General features: G+C 42.7%; 1 protein-coding gene across 1 annotated transcript in view; it reads left to right on the forward strand.

Moving 5' to 3' along the window:
• Positions 1-17,285, forward strand: part of LOC139265760 (succinate--CoA ligase [ADP-forming] subunit beta, mitochondrial-like) — a 159,246-nt gene that overhangs the window by 76,744 nt on the left and 65,217 nt on the right. Inside the window, exon 5 of the mRNA XM_070883129.1 lies at positions 2,939-3,067. Coding sequence (XP_070739230.1) covers positions 2,939-3,067 — 129 coding nt within the window. The remainder of the gene's footprint in view (positions 1-2,938; positions 3,068-17,285) is intronic.

The following is a 17,285-nucleotide window of genomic DNA, read 5'->3' on the forward strand; positions in this document are numbered from 1 at the left end:
TTACAATATACATTAACGATTTAGATGAAGGAATTGAATGTAATATCTCCAAGTTTGCAGATGACACTAAACTGGGTGGCGGTGTGAGCTGTGAGGAGGACGCTAAGAGGCTGCAGGGTGACTTGGACAGGTTAGGTGAGTAAGCAAATGCATGGCAGATGCAGTATAATGTGAATAAATGTGACGTTATCCATTTTGGGGGCAAAAACACAAAGGCAGAATATTATCTGAATGGTGGCAGATTAGGAAAAGGGGAGGTGCAACGAGACCTGGGTGTCTTGGTTCATCAGTCATTGAAAGTTGGCATAAAGGTGCAGCAGGCAGTGAAGAAGGCAAATGGTATGTTGGCCTTCATAGCTAGGATTTGAGTATAGGAACAGGGAGGTCTTACTGAAGTTGTACAGGGCCTTAGTGAGGCCTCACCTGGAATATTGTGTTCAGTTTTGATCTAATCTGAGGAAGGACGTTCTTGCTATTGAGGGAGTGCAGCGAAGGTTCACCAGACTGATTGCAGGGATGACTGGACTGTCATATGAGGAGAGACTGGATCAACTGGGCCTTTATTCACTGGAGTTTAGAAGAATGAGAGGGGATCTCATAGAAACGTATAAGATTCTGATGGGACTGGACAGGTTAGATGCGGGAAGAATGTTCCCGATGTTGGGGACGTCCAGAACCAGGGGACACAGTCTTGGGATGAGAGTTAGGCCATTTAGGACTGAGATGAGGAGAAACTTCTTCACTCAGAGAGTTGTTAACCTGTGGAATTACCTTCCGCAGAGAGTTGTTGATGACGGTTCATTGGATATATTCAAGAGGGAGTTAGATATGGCCCTTACGGCTAAGGGGATCAAGGGGTATGGAGAGAAAGCAGGAGAGGGGTACTGAGGGAATGATCAGCCATGATCTTATTGAATGGTGGTGCAGGCTCGAAGGGCCGAATGGCCTACTCCTGCATCTAATTTCCATGTTTCTGTGTTTCTAAATGAATTTGGTGCAACATTTAATCACTGCCATTTGCTATCAGAACTGTGTATATTCAACTACATTACATTTAACACCTATTAATAAAAAAACAGTATGGCAGCTATATGTTGCAGGCTAGGATGATCTGAAGGTAATTCACACCGTTCCCTTCACCGAGGTTTGCTCTGCTTTTCCATTAGCCACATTTTATCTTTACGTCTAGTGACAACATTGAGCACCTCCAGGCCAAGTATCACTTGATCAACCTACAGAATTGTTCCAACAATGCACCTCAACTACATCTTCAAGCAGGTTTCATCGCAGTGCAGGTTTCCATGCCCCACGCTCGAAGTACTGATAGTTTCTAAATGAGTCTGGCAGTTAGCTCTATTTAGGATAGATGAGCTCATTTTATGCTGTAAGCTCATCTCCACTGAGAATAGGACTGAAACTATCCGTGAGTCTTTCACTTGACTTTCTTCATAATTGACAGAGAGGCGAATCATCATTCACGCTCCCAGAGACGGGAAGGCAGTGGCCGGCCTGTGCAGCAGACCACTTGGCCCGGGATAGGGGTGGGACGCATTGGGTCCCACGCTGCATCATCATGGGAGGAGCTACTGTGCATGCACGAACGCTCTACTGCGCATGCGGACAGCTGCCGGCACACTCTTAGGCGCAAGGCCCTAGCTCCGCCCCTCCCCCCCCCCACTGTGATTGCTGCACCACGCCAAGCATTAGGACGGTCCACAAAGCGGGGAGAATATGGCGATATATTTTCGGCGCTGTTTTGAAAGCAGAAAGTTGCCGCACCTCAGGTAAGTGCGTCGAAAAACTGGAGGGCCAAATTTGGGCCCAACATTTCTTTCATTTTGGACAGATTAGTCAAGGACTATCAATTAGGTTTTTAATTAGTCAGTGGTGACTCGGTAGCTTGTTAGATGCCTTAAATTTAAAATAATGAGACATTAGATGGAAATGGCCTAGGGGACACTCTCAAGTATTCCTTAACTACCTAGACAATACTACCTAGACCCATCCATACTGATGACCTTGGCTTGAGTAGATTTGCCTGGCACTGATTGGAAATAGTTGGCAGTTTCACTAGTCCTTTATTTAACTCATTTTTCTCTGAGTCAGTTTTCCCAGAATTTTAATATTAGCTTGATTGGTTTTCTCCGAATTCAACAGAGTGGTTTTTGCCACAAGCGAGAGCATAAAATCAAGTGTCAGAAGGCTATTCGACGATGAAGGACATGATCCTGCACTCACTTAAAAGTTTGCACGCAAACACTTTCAAGCAGGGCTCATATGGCCGTGATCAGTAGGAAGTATCCTGGCTGAATTTTCCCTTTCATAGCCCCAGAACACTGGAATGAATTATAGCACTGCTAACCTGACTCAGAACAGCTAGCTCAGAATAGATCATTGAATCAAACTTGGGATCTTTTGCTCTATCCGGCTTTGTACAAACCTGGTGATGCCTTTACCAACTAACCCATCCTGTTTTTGTTTTTTTGGGTAGGGGGTGTTCTTACCAATTTTCTCTGGCAATTTTTCTCCACTCTTCTGAAAGAGTTGAATTCATGCTGGGGTACAGTTACATGGGTCCTGAGCACCTCCCTGTACCTCACCCAAATGAACATTGGTACCGAGTGTTGTCCGGGGTCATCACAGCTTTGCAAGTCATCAGCTGTAATCCACATATACGCACTTCCAGTAAGTATGGCTGGATAGTGATCCGGAATGAGGTGGGAGGGGGGGACCTTGGTGGAAATTTTATTTCCCTTTTTCCCAATTTTCCACCCCTCCCCCAAACTAAAAACCTTTCCAATCTGGATGACTTAGTGTCATACCATACTATGCATTTAACTACAGGACCTGAAGGAGAATTATTTCTATCTATATATTTTTTTTTAAAGTCAGTCCTAGAGAAGTGTTTGCTAATATTTTCTGTGTGTTTTTCTCGAAGGGTCCAGTTCTTATTGGCAGCAGTCACGGAGGGGTGAACATTGAAGATGTGGCAGCAGAAACCCCAGATGCCATTATCAAAGAACCAGTGGACATTATGGAGGGAATTAAAAAAGAGCAGGCTGTCAAGGTACTGTTCCTTACCTGCTTGATGAAGGCACAAAATAATAAGCATTTTGACTACTTTTTGAACTAACATCATTTGATTTTGATTCCAGAGAATTCTTCATCTCAAAATGGTGGGAGATTATAATTATAATTACCCAATCTGTGTTTTTCATTCTTTTAAAATGATTATGGAAAGCAAGCATTCTGAAATGAATTTAGTTAAAAATAATTTAAATGTAGATGCAGACGTGTTCATTTGCTTGTTTCCTACGCAGCCTTTATTGATTCAATGTCCAGAAAAAGAACCTTGGAGAAAGAGAAATTTAAAAATAAAGTGGATTGACGAGTCTCTGCGGAGGATGACGAGTAGACTGTTGTAATAAATTTGTATTTTAGAAACCATTTCTGCAAGTTTCAATAGGGGATCATAGGAGAAGGCAGTAAATCAGTAGTAAACAAGAAAATAAACTGCCAGCCCCTATATGCTCTCATTTTAATCTTAATGTACTTTGTTCCTGGGACTATTATATGTTGACCGTTGTGCTTCATCTCCACATCGTTTAATTTGAATTATAATTGACATGGAATTCTTTTTGGTCCATCAACTTTTTCCATTTTTCTTTGTTGCTTATTAAGCTGAGTGATAGAACACTTCCATTTCAGACACTCGGTGTCAGCATAAAGCAAGTCATGGAGAACACAGTAAAAATGTAGAAGAAAGCTGTGCTCCCTCAGCAATAGTGCTGGAAGAGTGTCCTCTACAGCCCAGCATGCTATTTTAGCCATTTCTTAGCCAAACCACCCTTTGGCCTAGCTGGGTGACGTTGCCTACTTGATGCAGAGTTACATTGGATTTCATAGGATGTACGACACAGAAACAGGCCATTCGGCCCAACCCATCCGTGCCGTCGTTTATATTCCACTCGAACCTCCTCCTGTCTTTCCTCATCTAAATCTATCAGCATAACCCTATATTCCCTTCTGCCTCATATGCTTGTCTAGCCTCCACTTAAATGCATCTATACTATTCGCATCAACCACTCCCCATGGTAGCGAGTTCCACATTCTCACCACTCTTTTTGGGTGAAGATGTTTCTTCTGAATTCCCTATTCGATTTCTTGGTGACTATCTTATATCAATGGCCTCTAGTTATGCTCTTGGACAGAAAACAAAGAGTAGGAATAAACGGGTCATTTTCGGGTTGGCAGGCTGTAACTAGTGGAGTGCCGCAAGGATTGGTGCTTGGGCCCCAGCTATTCACAATCTATATTGATGATTTGGATGAGGGGAGCAAATGTAATATATCCAAGTTTGCTGATGATACAAAGCTAGGTGGGAATGTAAGTTGTGAGGAGGATGCAAAGTGGCTTCAAGGTGATATAGACAGGCTAAGTGAATGGGCAAGAACATGACAAATGGAATATAATGTGGAGAAATGTGAAGTTATCCAGTTTGGTAGTAAAAATAGAAAAGCAGAGTATTTTTTAAATGGTGAGAGATTGGGAAATGTTGGTGTTCGGAGGGACCTGGGTGTCCTTGTACACGAATCACTGCAAGTTAACATGCTGATACAGCAAGTAATTAAGAAAATAAATGGTATGTTGGCCTTTATTATAAAAGGATTTGAATATGAGTAAAGATATTTTACTGCAATTATATTGGGCCCTGGTGAGACCACACCTGGAGTATTGTGTACAGTTTTGGTCTTCTTCCCTAAGGAAGGATATACTTGCCATAGAGGGAGTGCAACGCAAGTTCACCAGACTGATTCCTGGGATGGGGGGGGGTTGTCCTATGAGGAGATTGAGCAGATTTGGCCTATATTCTCTCGAGTTTAGAAGAATGAGAGGTGATCTCATTGAATCATGCAAAATTCTTACAGGGCTTGACAGGGTAGATACAGGGAGGATGTTTCCTCTGGCTGGAGAGTCTAGAACCAGGGGTCACAGTCTCAGAATAAGGGGTCTGCCATTTAGGACTGAGATGAGGAGAAACTTCTTCACTCAGGATGGTGAATCTTTGGAATTCTCTACCCCAGAGGGCTGTGCAGGATCAGTCTTTGAGTATATTCAAGACAGAGATCTATAGATTTTTGAATATTAGGAAATCAAGGGGTATGGGGACAGTGCAGGAAAGTAGAGTTGAGGTAGAAGATCCATGATCTTATTGAATGGCGGAGCAGGCTTGAGGGGCAGAATGACTTACTTCTGCTTCTAATTCTTATGTTCTTATATTCTTCCCCACAGGTGGAAACATTCTCTCTATCCATTCTATCAAAACTTTCATAATTTTAAATACCTCTATTCGGTCACCTCTCACCCTTTTCTCAAGAGAAAAGAGACACAGCCTGTTCATCCCTTCCTGATATGTAGACTCTCGTATTTCTGGTATCACCCTTGGAAATCTTTGCACTCTCTCAATTCTAAACCTCGAGAAATAAACCCTAGTGCTTGGTTTGCCTTTTTTATGGCCTTGCAACCTTGTGATTTGTGTATTTGTACTCCAAGATCCCTTTGCTCCTCTACCCCATCTACCCCACTAGACTCGCACCTTCCAAGTAATAAGTGACCTCCCTATTCTTCCTACCAAAATACAATCCCTAGTTAATGGAAGTTTCGGCTGGTGCTGCTCAAACTCCTTTCACAGGGTGAAAGTCTCCCATGTCTGCTCGTTATAAGGGTCTTATCAGCCTAGGCAAGATTTGAACTCATGTCTCCAAAGTTGGAAGACCAGTGCCTAATCCACTGCAAAGCTTAGTTCCTCTGTCAGTTTTAATTGATTGATTAGTATTTTATTTAAATAACAAGAGGCACTACCTTTGAAACGTATTGGCTTGAAAGGTTAGTTCAAATCTGCCCTTTTAGTGAACTGAGTCAAGAGGTGCAGTTGGTACTGAATCATTCCAGGTTTATAACTCTTTACTAATGTTAATTCAGCTCCATTACAGTTGGCCTCAGTAATTCATTCAGACTAGTGTATCGTCATCAGCACCTGCCATTTAATCAAAGAAAGCATAAATTAACATAGCTGTGTTAATATAAATAATTGATTGTAACATATATTTGGTTATTACTTTATTTAAAAGCATGTTTGAGAGGTGAAGTAAATTTGATATTTTGTGCCAGTACTTTCCAAAGTACTTTATCACTTCTTACTGTAACTACTATCAAATACTTGCGAGAGACAATCGAATGACCAGGTAGCGTTAGTAAAATTAAATTGGAAATCATGAGAAATTGAGGGCGTTTCAATGCTAAATCAAGCTCCACTCAAAAACAAATAAACTTTTACTTTAAAATCTTATGAGTTGTCAAAACAGAACTGCACTAGTTGAAATATTTTAATTTATATTCTGTAAGAAATTGGCCTGCCTTTTTGTAGTTCCTGCAGTATTTCTTTACAGCTGCATTACGACACCATCCTCTAGGAATCAAAAGAATTAACACCAAATGTTTTGGTTTAAATAAAGTTTACTGTTTCCTCTTGACATTACTAACCTGTCCAGTACCTGTTTTGACTCCAAATGATTGATGAGATGTGACAGCACTAAGCATTTTTTTTAGTTTTAACTTGTTAATAGTCCCTTTGAATGCTACATAAACGTATGATGTACAAAAACCAGCTTCATTCAGGATATGTCCCCAAGACATGTTTGGATGTTTGAAGGAGGAGTCAAGGTACACAATTCAGACAAAAATATATTGTGAATTGTTCAGTTATGTGCATCTTTGAAAGTTCCTTTTTGAATTTAGCTGACTGATATTCAAATTTATGAGCAGGCTCACCTAGAAAATTTTATTTTTAAGCTATATTTAAAATCAGATTTACCTTCATCTTTTGGGCATACTTAATTGATGGTAAATTTATCAAATTCGTATTTTGAGCTTGAGGGTAAATATATATTAGTGCGACCTTGAAGCAAGAGAATTGTTTTAAGAAAAGTAGAAGAGGAAGAGACAAAATACAGATTTTTCACCAAAACGACAAGGAAGATATAAAACCTGAATCATTTAAATGCATAAGATTCAACAAAGATCATATACATGGAATAAATCCATTCCATTTGTTGGGGTTTTCCACACAGTATTCTACAAGAGCAATGATATTTCATTAAGCCAAATAGTTGTACAACATCTGTCTCCGACAGATTAATCCTGCTTCTCAGTATTACACAAGGAGCTGGAAAACCACCTACAGACCTCATCAAATTTAAGTATAGTAGACGGCAGCATTTAACTCCATTGTGAAGTGGCGCCCTCCCTATCAGAAGATTACAAATTTGAATCAAAGCCAGAACTAATGCTCAAATTGCAGTCCCCTCATTTTGAGCTGTGTCGGTTTTGGGTCAGTATATTGGACGGCTGCTCAGGATACTCTTTAAACAAATTAAATGTGCCTATATATCACCAAGGTACATCTCTGTTCATTTACAGATAATGCTTTTACTTAGTAAGATTTAAAGATATTTAGTGAGCATGTTAAAATGTGGCGTATGATGTATTTGGTTTCAGGTAACATGCTAAACAAAACAGTGCTGAATGCTGCAATCCACCAAACAACTGATAGCCAAAAACAGACTCCCAGCTTGTTTCAATTTCTTAATTTGTTTCATTTCATTCCATCCCATTTCATAATGGTTTTCGTGTTGTTTGACCATATTATGCTAGTTGAGAGCATACCATAATTTTCAGTTTGCCAAACACGTATGTAGTCCAATTATGCTCAGCTGGCAAGTAAAGTACTTCATTTATCCAATCACTCAATTCCTTACAATGCCTTCAGTACACAGCTAAAGCAACTTAATGTAGATAAATAAATAATGTTCCCGAGTTTATTGTTTTTGAAACCGTGCATATCTGTGTGCCAGCAGTCTTCACCTTTGGTGGTCCTTACTTTCACTACTGGGGATAGCGGGGCTCAGCTCAGCTGAAAACTTGTATTTCAGTCACTAACCTCAGTGCAATGAAGATGCAAAGTTTTTAAAATAAAATGAAACTTTTAATAAGTTCCACATAGAATTTTTTTTTTGCACATAAATGCATATTAAGGAGACCGACAAGTACCCTTCATTAAGAATGCAGACACTAATCCTAATTAACAGTATTGGTTTTGTAAGTGTTCAGCAAGTAAACTCATTGACCCATTTAACCATAAGCTGGCCTTTGGTGAGAAAAGGCTATAAATATTTTAATGAAAGTGCCAAAGGCTTAGTCCATTGTATGGTAATGAAAACCTGATTGAACAACATGACCTGATACTGTGCTGATAAAGTAGCAACCTGTCTTCAACCTTAAACTAACAATTGTTCAATTAGAATAATGAACTATACTATAAACACACTTTCTTTAAACAAATATCCCAAGTGTTGTAATTGGCAATCCATTAATTGGCATTCACTACTGCTACAAACATCTCAGCAAAACTTTCAATTGCCAGTCACTTGGTCTCATAATATTTCAAAATTCTCGAGAGCTGTTGCTAGTTCTTATGAAATAGAGGGGGGATGCACAATTCTCGGGCACTGAGGCAATGTTGGGGACTCGACAACTGTATCCCAAGTCTCCTTTGTATCCCAAGTCTCCTTTGTATTGGAATCATACTCCTGATGTTAATTAGAGCAGGTTTGGGGAGGAGTCAGTTCTGAAGCTTGTTCATCAGTATACAGTAAATATTTACAACATCACTTTTAGTAGATGGCACTAAATTGTTCTTATTTCTTCACCAATCTAATATCTTTTGAGGAAAACCAAAAACTGCTGGAAATGTGCAGCAAGGCAATCAGCATCTGTGGAGAAAAGCCAGGTTTTGATAGTACAAGCATGTACCCTTCAACCCGAAACATCATAGTGTGTTTGCTTTCCACGATGTAGATTGCTCTGCTGTGTATTTGCAGCATTTTCTGTTTTTATTTCCGCTTTCTTGTATTTGCACTTATTCCTATTTATCTCTGGAGAAATGTCTGTTGACAACATGTGTATTGCAATAATTAAATAACAGCTCTACAAATAAAATGAGAACAGTTGAATATGTATGTGAAGATATTCACTAACCCTTCATTTAACTGCGTGATGATCTATCAATATGTATAAATGTTTGTGTTGTAATGGAGCTGGTCAGGAGTTGCATTTGTGAATAAACGAGCAATGATTCTGGCTGACCTCTGGTGAATGGTTTGTTGCATGAAGAGAACTATGAATGTGAAAATCGTCTCGTGGAGGGGATATCAGTGGCCAAAGAATGAACTCTGTTCCAAGTCTAGAAATTCCAGTTAGGCAAATGTGCTATGCTGGGGAAGGATGGGTGAAACTTCAACCTGTCAGTCTCTCCTGCCTTGACCCTGTCCCAAATCTCGTGGATGGGGTTATTTGCATTAAAGGGATGGGCACCTGTGGTATTTTCCTGCAGCCAATTGGAGTATTGGACTTTCGGAGCATCATCTGCATTGGGATGAGGGAAAGGCGATGATCTGGTCTGGCCAAAGTGGCAGAAGATTAAAATAAATTTAACTGTACAGGTGTGTCTTTGTTGTTTTGCTGTTTACCTAATGGCAGCAGTGCTTGCAGGTTTCGATTAGGAAATGGAATTGTGAAAGCCCCTCTTATGGCTTTTTCATAGCAAGTATGGCTGCATCATACAGGTGTACTTGCTGTTGGCCAATCCCGTCCCTTACTGATGCCACAGCGAGGGGCGGGGCGAAGGAGGGTGGGTGGAAGAAGCTCCCTATCTCTTCTAACCCAAGTTCCAAAGTAGCTGCACTGTTTCTGAAATTTTAAGATGATACTATAAGTTCCATGCACTTAACTGTATTTACTTACCAAAAATGTAATATGGTCTTGCCATGACCCTTCAAATAATCAAAAATAATTTTTTTTCAAAGGAAGGGTGTCATTTTATGGAGGTTTTATCCTGAAGCTGAAAATTTACCAGCATCGCCAGATCTCCCTCACTAGCAGCAATTAATTGATGCCTTAAAGCAATGGGACACCTGAAACACAGCTCCATCATAGCAGCTAAACAATACATCGAGTGTTAAAAGGTGCAGCACATGTCATTATCAAATGGTGCATCATATGACTTGCTGTAAAAAGCACCGTGGGACAAGCATGGCACCTTTAATGTTGTAAAATGTCCCAAGGTGCTTCACAGGAGTGTTATTCAAAACAAATTTGACACTGAGCTACAGATATTAGGGCAGATAATCAAAAACTTGGTCGAAGAGGTAGCTTTTAAGGAGGGCAGAGAGGTTTTCCAGAGCTTGGGGCCTTGGCAGCTGAAGGCACAGCTGCCAATGGTGGAGCGATTCAAATCAGGGGCCAGAGTTAGAGGAGTGCAGATATCTCGGAGGGTTTTGGGGCTGAAGGAGATTAAAGAGATAGGGAGGGGCGAGGCCATGGAGGAATTTGAAAACTAGGATAAGAATTTAAAAATCGAGGCATTACTTAACTGGGAGTCAATGAAGGTCAGCAAGCACAAGGGTGATGGGTGAACATTACTTGGTGGGAGTTTGGGCATGGGCAGTAGAGCTTTGGATGACCTCCAGTTTATGGACAGTAGAACATGGGAGGCCAGTCAGGAGTGTGTTGGAATAGTCAAGTCTAGAGGTAACAAAGGCATTGGATGAGGGCTTCAGCAATGGATGAGCTGAAGCAGAGATGGACTCAGGAAATGTTACGGAGGTTGAAATCGCGCTCTTCGTGATGGTGTGGTTATGTGGTCAGAAGCTCATCTCGTGGTCAGATATGACGCCAAGGTTGCGAACAGTCTGGTCAGCTTCAAACAGTTGCCAGGGAGAGGGATGGAGTAAGTGGCTAGGGAATGAAGTTTGGCGGCAACTGAAAACAATGGCTTTGGTCTTCACAATGTTTAGTTAGAGGGAATTTCTGCTCAGCCAGTACTGGATATCGGACGAGCAGTTTGACAATTTAGAGACAGTGGAAGGGATGAGAGTCGTGGTGGTGAGGTAGAGCTAGGTGTCGTTAGCATATATGTGGAACCTGATGGGTTTTTGGATGATGTCACCGAGGGGCAGCATGCCGATGAAAAATAAGAGGGGGCCAAGGATAATGGTGCAGGAGTGGGAAGAGAGAAGCCATTGGAGGCGATTCTATGGCTATGACTGGATAGATAAGAATGGAACCAGGCGAGTGCAGTCCCCCCCAGTTGGAGGACCAAGTAGAGGGTTGATGGTGGCAGATTTGAAGGATAGAGGGACAGTACCTGAAGAGGAGGATGGTGTGGTCAACCGTTTCAAAGACTGCAGACAGATTGAAAAGGACAAGGAAGGATAGTTTAGCACAGTCGCAGTCATTTGTGACTTTGATCAGAACTGTTTTGGTATTGTAGCAGGGGCGCAAACCTGAGTGGAGGAATTCAAACATGGAGTTCAAAGAAAAATGGGCACAGATTTGGGATACGACAGCAGGTTTGACGGACTTTGGAGAGGAAAGGGAGGTTGGAGATGGGGTAGTAGTGTGCAAGGATGGAGGGGTCAAGGGTTTTTTTTTTGAGGAGAGGGTGATGATGACAGATTTGAAGGGGAGGGGGACAGTACCCGAGGATATAGAACTGTTAACAATATCAGCTAACATGGGGGTCACCAGTTAATGGGAATAGGGTCGAGTGAGCAAGAGATGAGTCTTGTAGACAAGTTGAGCTTGGAGAGGGCATGAAGAGAGACAGGAGAGAAACTACACGAGATTAGTGCAAAATTAAAGCACATGGTATTGGGAGTAATGTATTGATGTGGATAGGGAACTGGTTGGCAGACAGGAAGCAAAGAGTAGGGATAAACGAGTCCTTTTCAGAATGGCAGGCAGTGACTAGTGGGGTACTGCAAGGTTCAGTGTTGGGACACCAGCTATTTACAATATACATTAATGATTTAGACAAAGGAATTGAATGTAATATCTCCAAGTTTGCAGATGATACTAAGCTGGGTGGCAGTGTGAGCTGTGAGGAGGATGCTAAGAGGCTGCAGGGTGACTTGGACAGGTTAGGTGAGTGGGCAAATGCATGGCAGATGCAGTATAATGTAGATAAATGTGAGGCTATCCACCTTGGTGGCAAAAACAGGAAGGCAGAATATTATCTGAATGGTGACAGATTAGGAAAAAGGGAGGTGCAACGAGATCTGGGTGTCATGGTACATCAGTCATTGAAAGTTGGCATGCAGGTACAACAGGCGGTGAAGAAGGCAAATGGTATGTTGGCCTTCATAGCGAGCAGATTTGAATATAGGAGCAGGGAGTTCTTACTGCAGTTGTACAGGGCCTTAGTGAGGCCTCACGTGGAATATTGTGTACAGTTTTGGTCTCCTAATCTGAGGCAGGACGTTCTTGCTATTGAGGGTGTGCAGCGAAGGTTCACCAGACTGATTCCAGGGATGGTAGGACTGACATATGAAGAAAGACTGGATCGACTAGGCTTATATTCAGTGGAATTTAGAAGAATGAGAGGGGATCTCATAGAAACGTATAAAATTCTGACGGGATTGGACAGGTTAGATGCAGGAAGAATGTTCCCAATGTTGGGGAAGTCCAGAACCAGGGCTCACAGTCTAAGGATAAGGGGTAAGCCATTTAGGACCAAGATGAGGAGAAACTTTTTCACTCAATTGTGAACCTTCTACCACAGAAAGTTGTTGAGGCCAGTTCGTTAGATATATTCAAAAGGGAGTTAGATGTGGCCCTTATGGCTAAAGGGATCAAGGGGTATGGAGAGAAATCAGGAATGGGGTACTGAAGTTGCATGATCAGCCATGATCATATTGAATGGTGGTGCAGGCTTGAAGGGCCGAATGGCCTACTCCTGCACCTATTTTCTATGTAACTAGAGAAAGATGCAAGTTCAGGGCTGGGGCAGTGGGTAAACTTAAAGGAAGTTTGGCACAGTGGGCTAGGGGATGGGAGGGAGGGAAGCGGCAGTGACAATGGATGGTCTTAATCTTGGTGACAGAAATCCATGGGTTCCTTGTACCTGTTATTGGAAGTGAATGTGGAGGAGGCAGGGAGAAGGGTTTAAGAAGATGGCTTGTAGTGGAGAAAAGTAGCCTGAGATTATCTTTTCATTCCAGGATGATCCCGGAATAGTGAGCTGTTTTGGCAGAGGAGAGGAGGACCCAGTGCATTATGTGGTCCAGCCAGATCTGGCGATGAATGTCCAAACCAGTTGTCCGCCATATACGTGCAAGTCTGCATCCCTTGAACTTGAGGGAGTGGAAATGAGGGCCATACTTGGGGGAATAACCAAGATGAGAGCGAGAGTAATATTTTTAATTGGGACTGGAGCATCAAAGGTGGAGGTCAAGGTGTGGTTGAGCAGATCGATAGCTGCAGAAATGTTGTGATGAATGGAGGGGCAAAGGCTGGACCGTTGGGATTTTGTAAGTGAATTGGGAGAGTTTTTTTTCCAGGGGCAGCCACAGAAGAAAGTGGGAATGGGAGATGTGGGTGGAGAGTGATACAAAGAAGTGATCAGAGATGGCCACCTCTGTGATTGACATAATGGGAGTGGTGAGGCTGTTGATTCCTGGATTCTTTTACCTCAATCTGGTTCAGCAAAATTACTGAGTCGAATACCTATTGTGCTTTAAACAAAGCAGTCTTTATTTTACCGGCCGGCAAGACTTATCAGACAGAAGATATACTCTCTCGATAGAGCGTACACACTCCCTACGGATAAGTGACGTTACATTGTAAAGGGACGATGGTTATACATTTTCGGCAAAAGATAACAAGATAGGGCTAGAGTGACATCCTAGTTCAGCCTATCCTCTTAGATCCCTCTTTCCCTTTGTCCACTCATAAGCCGACCTAAGTATGGTCTAATTTTAAACAAAGACCTTCTGTTAATGTTTCAGGTTAATAACATGATTTAATAAGACCTTGAGGTTTTTCTGCAAGCTGTGGGTTTTGTTTCAATACATGTTAGTGTTGTAACAGTTCGCAGTCTCGAGTCTGAGATGTCATGGCTATTCCTCCATGAATTCTTTGTTAGCTTATACTGTCCCTATACAATTCCCTCGTTCTCAACTTCAATGTCTCTATACATTTTTAAACATTCACATTCCCCCCTTTTATCATTCCATGAAAACACTTAGGATCATTCTAGGAGTATCGCATTCATCCGTTCACACTCTATTTCCTGAATCATATTGTTGTTAGTGTCGAGTAGTTCGTTGGATCATAACTCGGGAGCCCTTGACCACAAGAGGGTTTGCTAACCTTGCCATCATTACTTTACAACAAAGGTTAAGGCAACCAACAATTAGATAGGATCTCCAAGATCCATCTGATAGCCAATCAAATCAGCTAGATCCTTCTGCTGGTGTGGATAACTTCTTCACCTTCCTTCTTATGTGATCAGCGAGATTGGTTATGTTTTCTGAACTATCAGGAATGTAAGTGCAACATTCAGATCCTATCAGGGCACACGTTCCCCCTTTCTCAGCTAAAAGGTAATTGAGGGCCATTCGGTTTTGTAATGCTACGGTCCTTATTGCTACCATTTCAGCTGTGATGCCCTCCAGAGCTTCAGCAGTATTGTATTGGCCCCCCTCCTCTCGTGATAGTGTGGCTCTGATTCCATCTGACAGTCTCAGTTAGGGTTAGTGGAACGGGGCGCAAAGGAATTCCCCCTTTGGAATGTATAGGGAATGTGAACACACCCAACATCTAGAAAAGTTCCCATTTTGCGCATAAACATAAGACATGTACAAAAAGGTGTTTACATGGAGCTCTCGTCTCTGTCTCCCCTCCCATGCGCCAAAACTGTCATATATCAACACTATTATACAGACTGTGGCATACAGACAGTTTCATCTTATGGCTCAGGATTCAGATAAATAGTCCAATTATTTTGCTGATTAAAAGAGTTCAGTTTTCCCGTCTCTCTTCTCAGGTCACCGTCGGTGTAGCTGGCTGTCTATCACTACGGGTAAAAGTTCAAACTGGTCCACGTTCCAATTAGGATGCCAACGGCCTTGTTCAACTATGGAGAAGAGGAAGTCTGGAACATAAACAGGAATTAGAATAACCAGCAAAATAGGTTCGTTAGGGGGTGGTGAGCTTGCAGTGGTGCAGGTGAACCCAGGCACTTTTCCCCTCAATCTTGGCTGCAGTGGGGGTCGTGAGTAACACCTGAAAAGGCCCCTCCCATTGTGGCTCTAATCCCTTCCGAATCCATACTTCCCTGGTGCCACGAGGGACAATTCGGGTAAAACTGGGAGGTCGAGGTGAGCATCTTGAACCTGGTTGTGAGCTAGTCGCAGAGCCTGAGTCAGAGAAAGAACATAGGTGGTCATCAGTCGAGCTGAGATCTAGGAACAATTTCCCTCATTAACACCTTAACAACAGTTTGAGCCTTATTGTCCAGGTTAGGGTAGGCTTCAATTCATCTGCTAAACACATCTACTATTACTAACACATATTTGTAACACTGAACTTTTTGCAACTCAATGTAGTCCAACTGGAATGTCTCAAAGGGACCTTCAGGTAGGGGTGTTTTACCCCAATCACAGGGGACTCCCTTCCCTAGATTATGTTGCTGGCAAACCAGGCAACGACTACTGATGTTCTGGGCGAGCGCCTAGAGTCTAGGGTGCCACCAAGTAGCCAAAAGTGTATCACTCGTGGTTCTTGCTCCACAATGAGTAGCAAAATGCATACAATCGATAATCCATAGAGTCAACTCATCAGACATGCAAGTCTGTTCCACGGGAGTGGTCCAGAGTTTAGAAACATTGTCATAAGTACATGCATAATATTTCCACAACAGTTTATCTTTTTCAGGAGCGTCCTCCTGTGCTTTTATAACATCTTGGATGGTTGGCAGTGGTTTTTCCGAGGCTAACTTATCCTTCGCAGGATTTTTAGTCTGACTCATAATTTTGGGCACTACCATCTGTTGGTCACGAGAGGCCTGTTTGGCCTCTTGGTCAGCACAACGATTCCCTATATCAACCAGAGAATTTCCGGTAGTGTGGATGGTACATTCAACAACGGCAATGTGCTTGGGGAGCATGAGGGCTTGCAACAAATCAGATCATGGGCCACCCCAAAGGCATACCTAGAGTCGGTATAGATATTGACTTTGAGGGCTTTGGCCAAGATGCAGGCTCGGGTGAGGGCGAATAGTTCAGCTTGTTGGGCAGAATAGGCGGTTTCAAAAGCGGCAGATTCCAAGACCTGATTCTCCTGGTTTACTATGGTGTATCCTGAGATTCGTGTACCTTCTGGATTAATAGAAGAACTTCCGTCAACATACATAATACAGTCTGGATCTTCCATTGGTATATCAACTAAATCTTCCCTGACTGATGTGGCCTCTTAAATTAAAGATAAACAATCATGACTGGGTTCTTCCTCATCTTGGGGTGGCTCAGTAAGAAAACAGGCCGGATTAATTGCAGTACAGTGCCGAAAGGTCAGTTTAGGATTGCCTGTGATTTCAGTGGGTTCTGTCGGATCGAGGGCCAGTCCACATTGCCCTGCACTGGGATTTCAATCGGAGTATAACCCACTTGGGAGGGGTCCTCTGCCCACACATGAGGATCCACATAGTCAGGTATTTGCACATCCCGGCTGGTAGGGTCAGCCTCGTCTATTGCCTGGCGCACCATAACTTCCAAATCTTTAGCGTGGTGGGGCTCTTTTTTCAACCACGCTGCCCCTCGCTGCAGCAGAAACGCCATCTTGCCTCTGTCCTCGAGGTCGACTGCCTTGATCCTTCTCTCCCGTGATTCTGCCACAACCGCTAGAATGGTACCTATGAAATTGATCTTCCCCAGGAGTCCTGCCACTGGAGCTGGGAAGGTATTTTTAGATCGTCCCAGTTGGATCATTGACACGCAGTCGTGATGGATGGTCTGTGCCTCAGGTGCTGCACTGGTCTGTTCTCTGGTGCCTGGCCCAAGCAAAGGTGAGGTTTTGCTCTGCCTCTGAGCATGGGGGACATCGATTGCTGGAGTGAAGAGGTCTTCCCATTTCCACTGGGATCGTATGCTAGGGTCACGTGATAGGGTGCCTGCGGCAGGTCCAGAGACCACCACTGAGGGGTTCTAGTGGTATAATACTGCCGCTTAAGGGTTCCCTGTTTTACAATAATCCCATCATCTCCACACTCCAAATGCAACTGGAATTTGCAGAGGAGGTCTCTATCCATCAAGTTACAGTCCAGATTGGTTGTGATAACAAATCGATGTTCCACCAATTCTTCCTGGTAACCCATTTTAACCGGTTTT

The sequence above is a fragment of the Pristiophorus japonicus genome, chromosome 6 (assembly GCF_044704955.1).
Source record: "Pristiophorus japonicus isolate sPriJap1 chromosome 6, sPriJap1.hap1, whole genome shotgun sequence".
In the NCBI taxonomy this organism is placed as follows: domain Eukaryota; kingdom Metazoa; phylum Chordata; class Chondrichthyes; family Pristiophoridae; genus Pristiophorus; species Pristiophorus japonicus.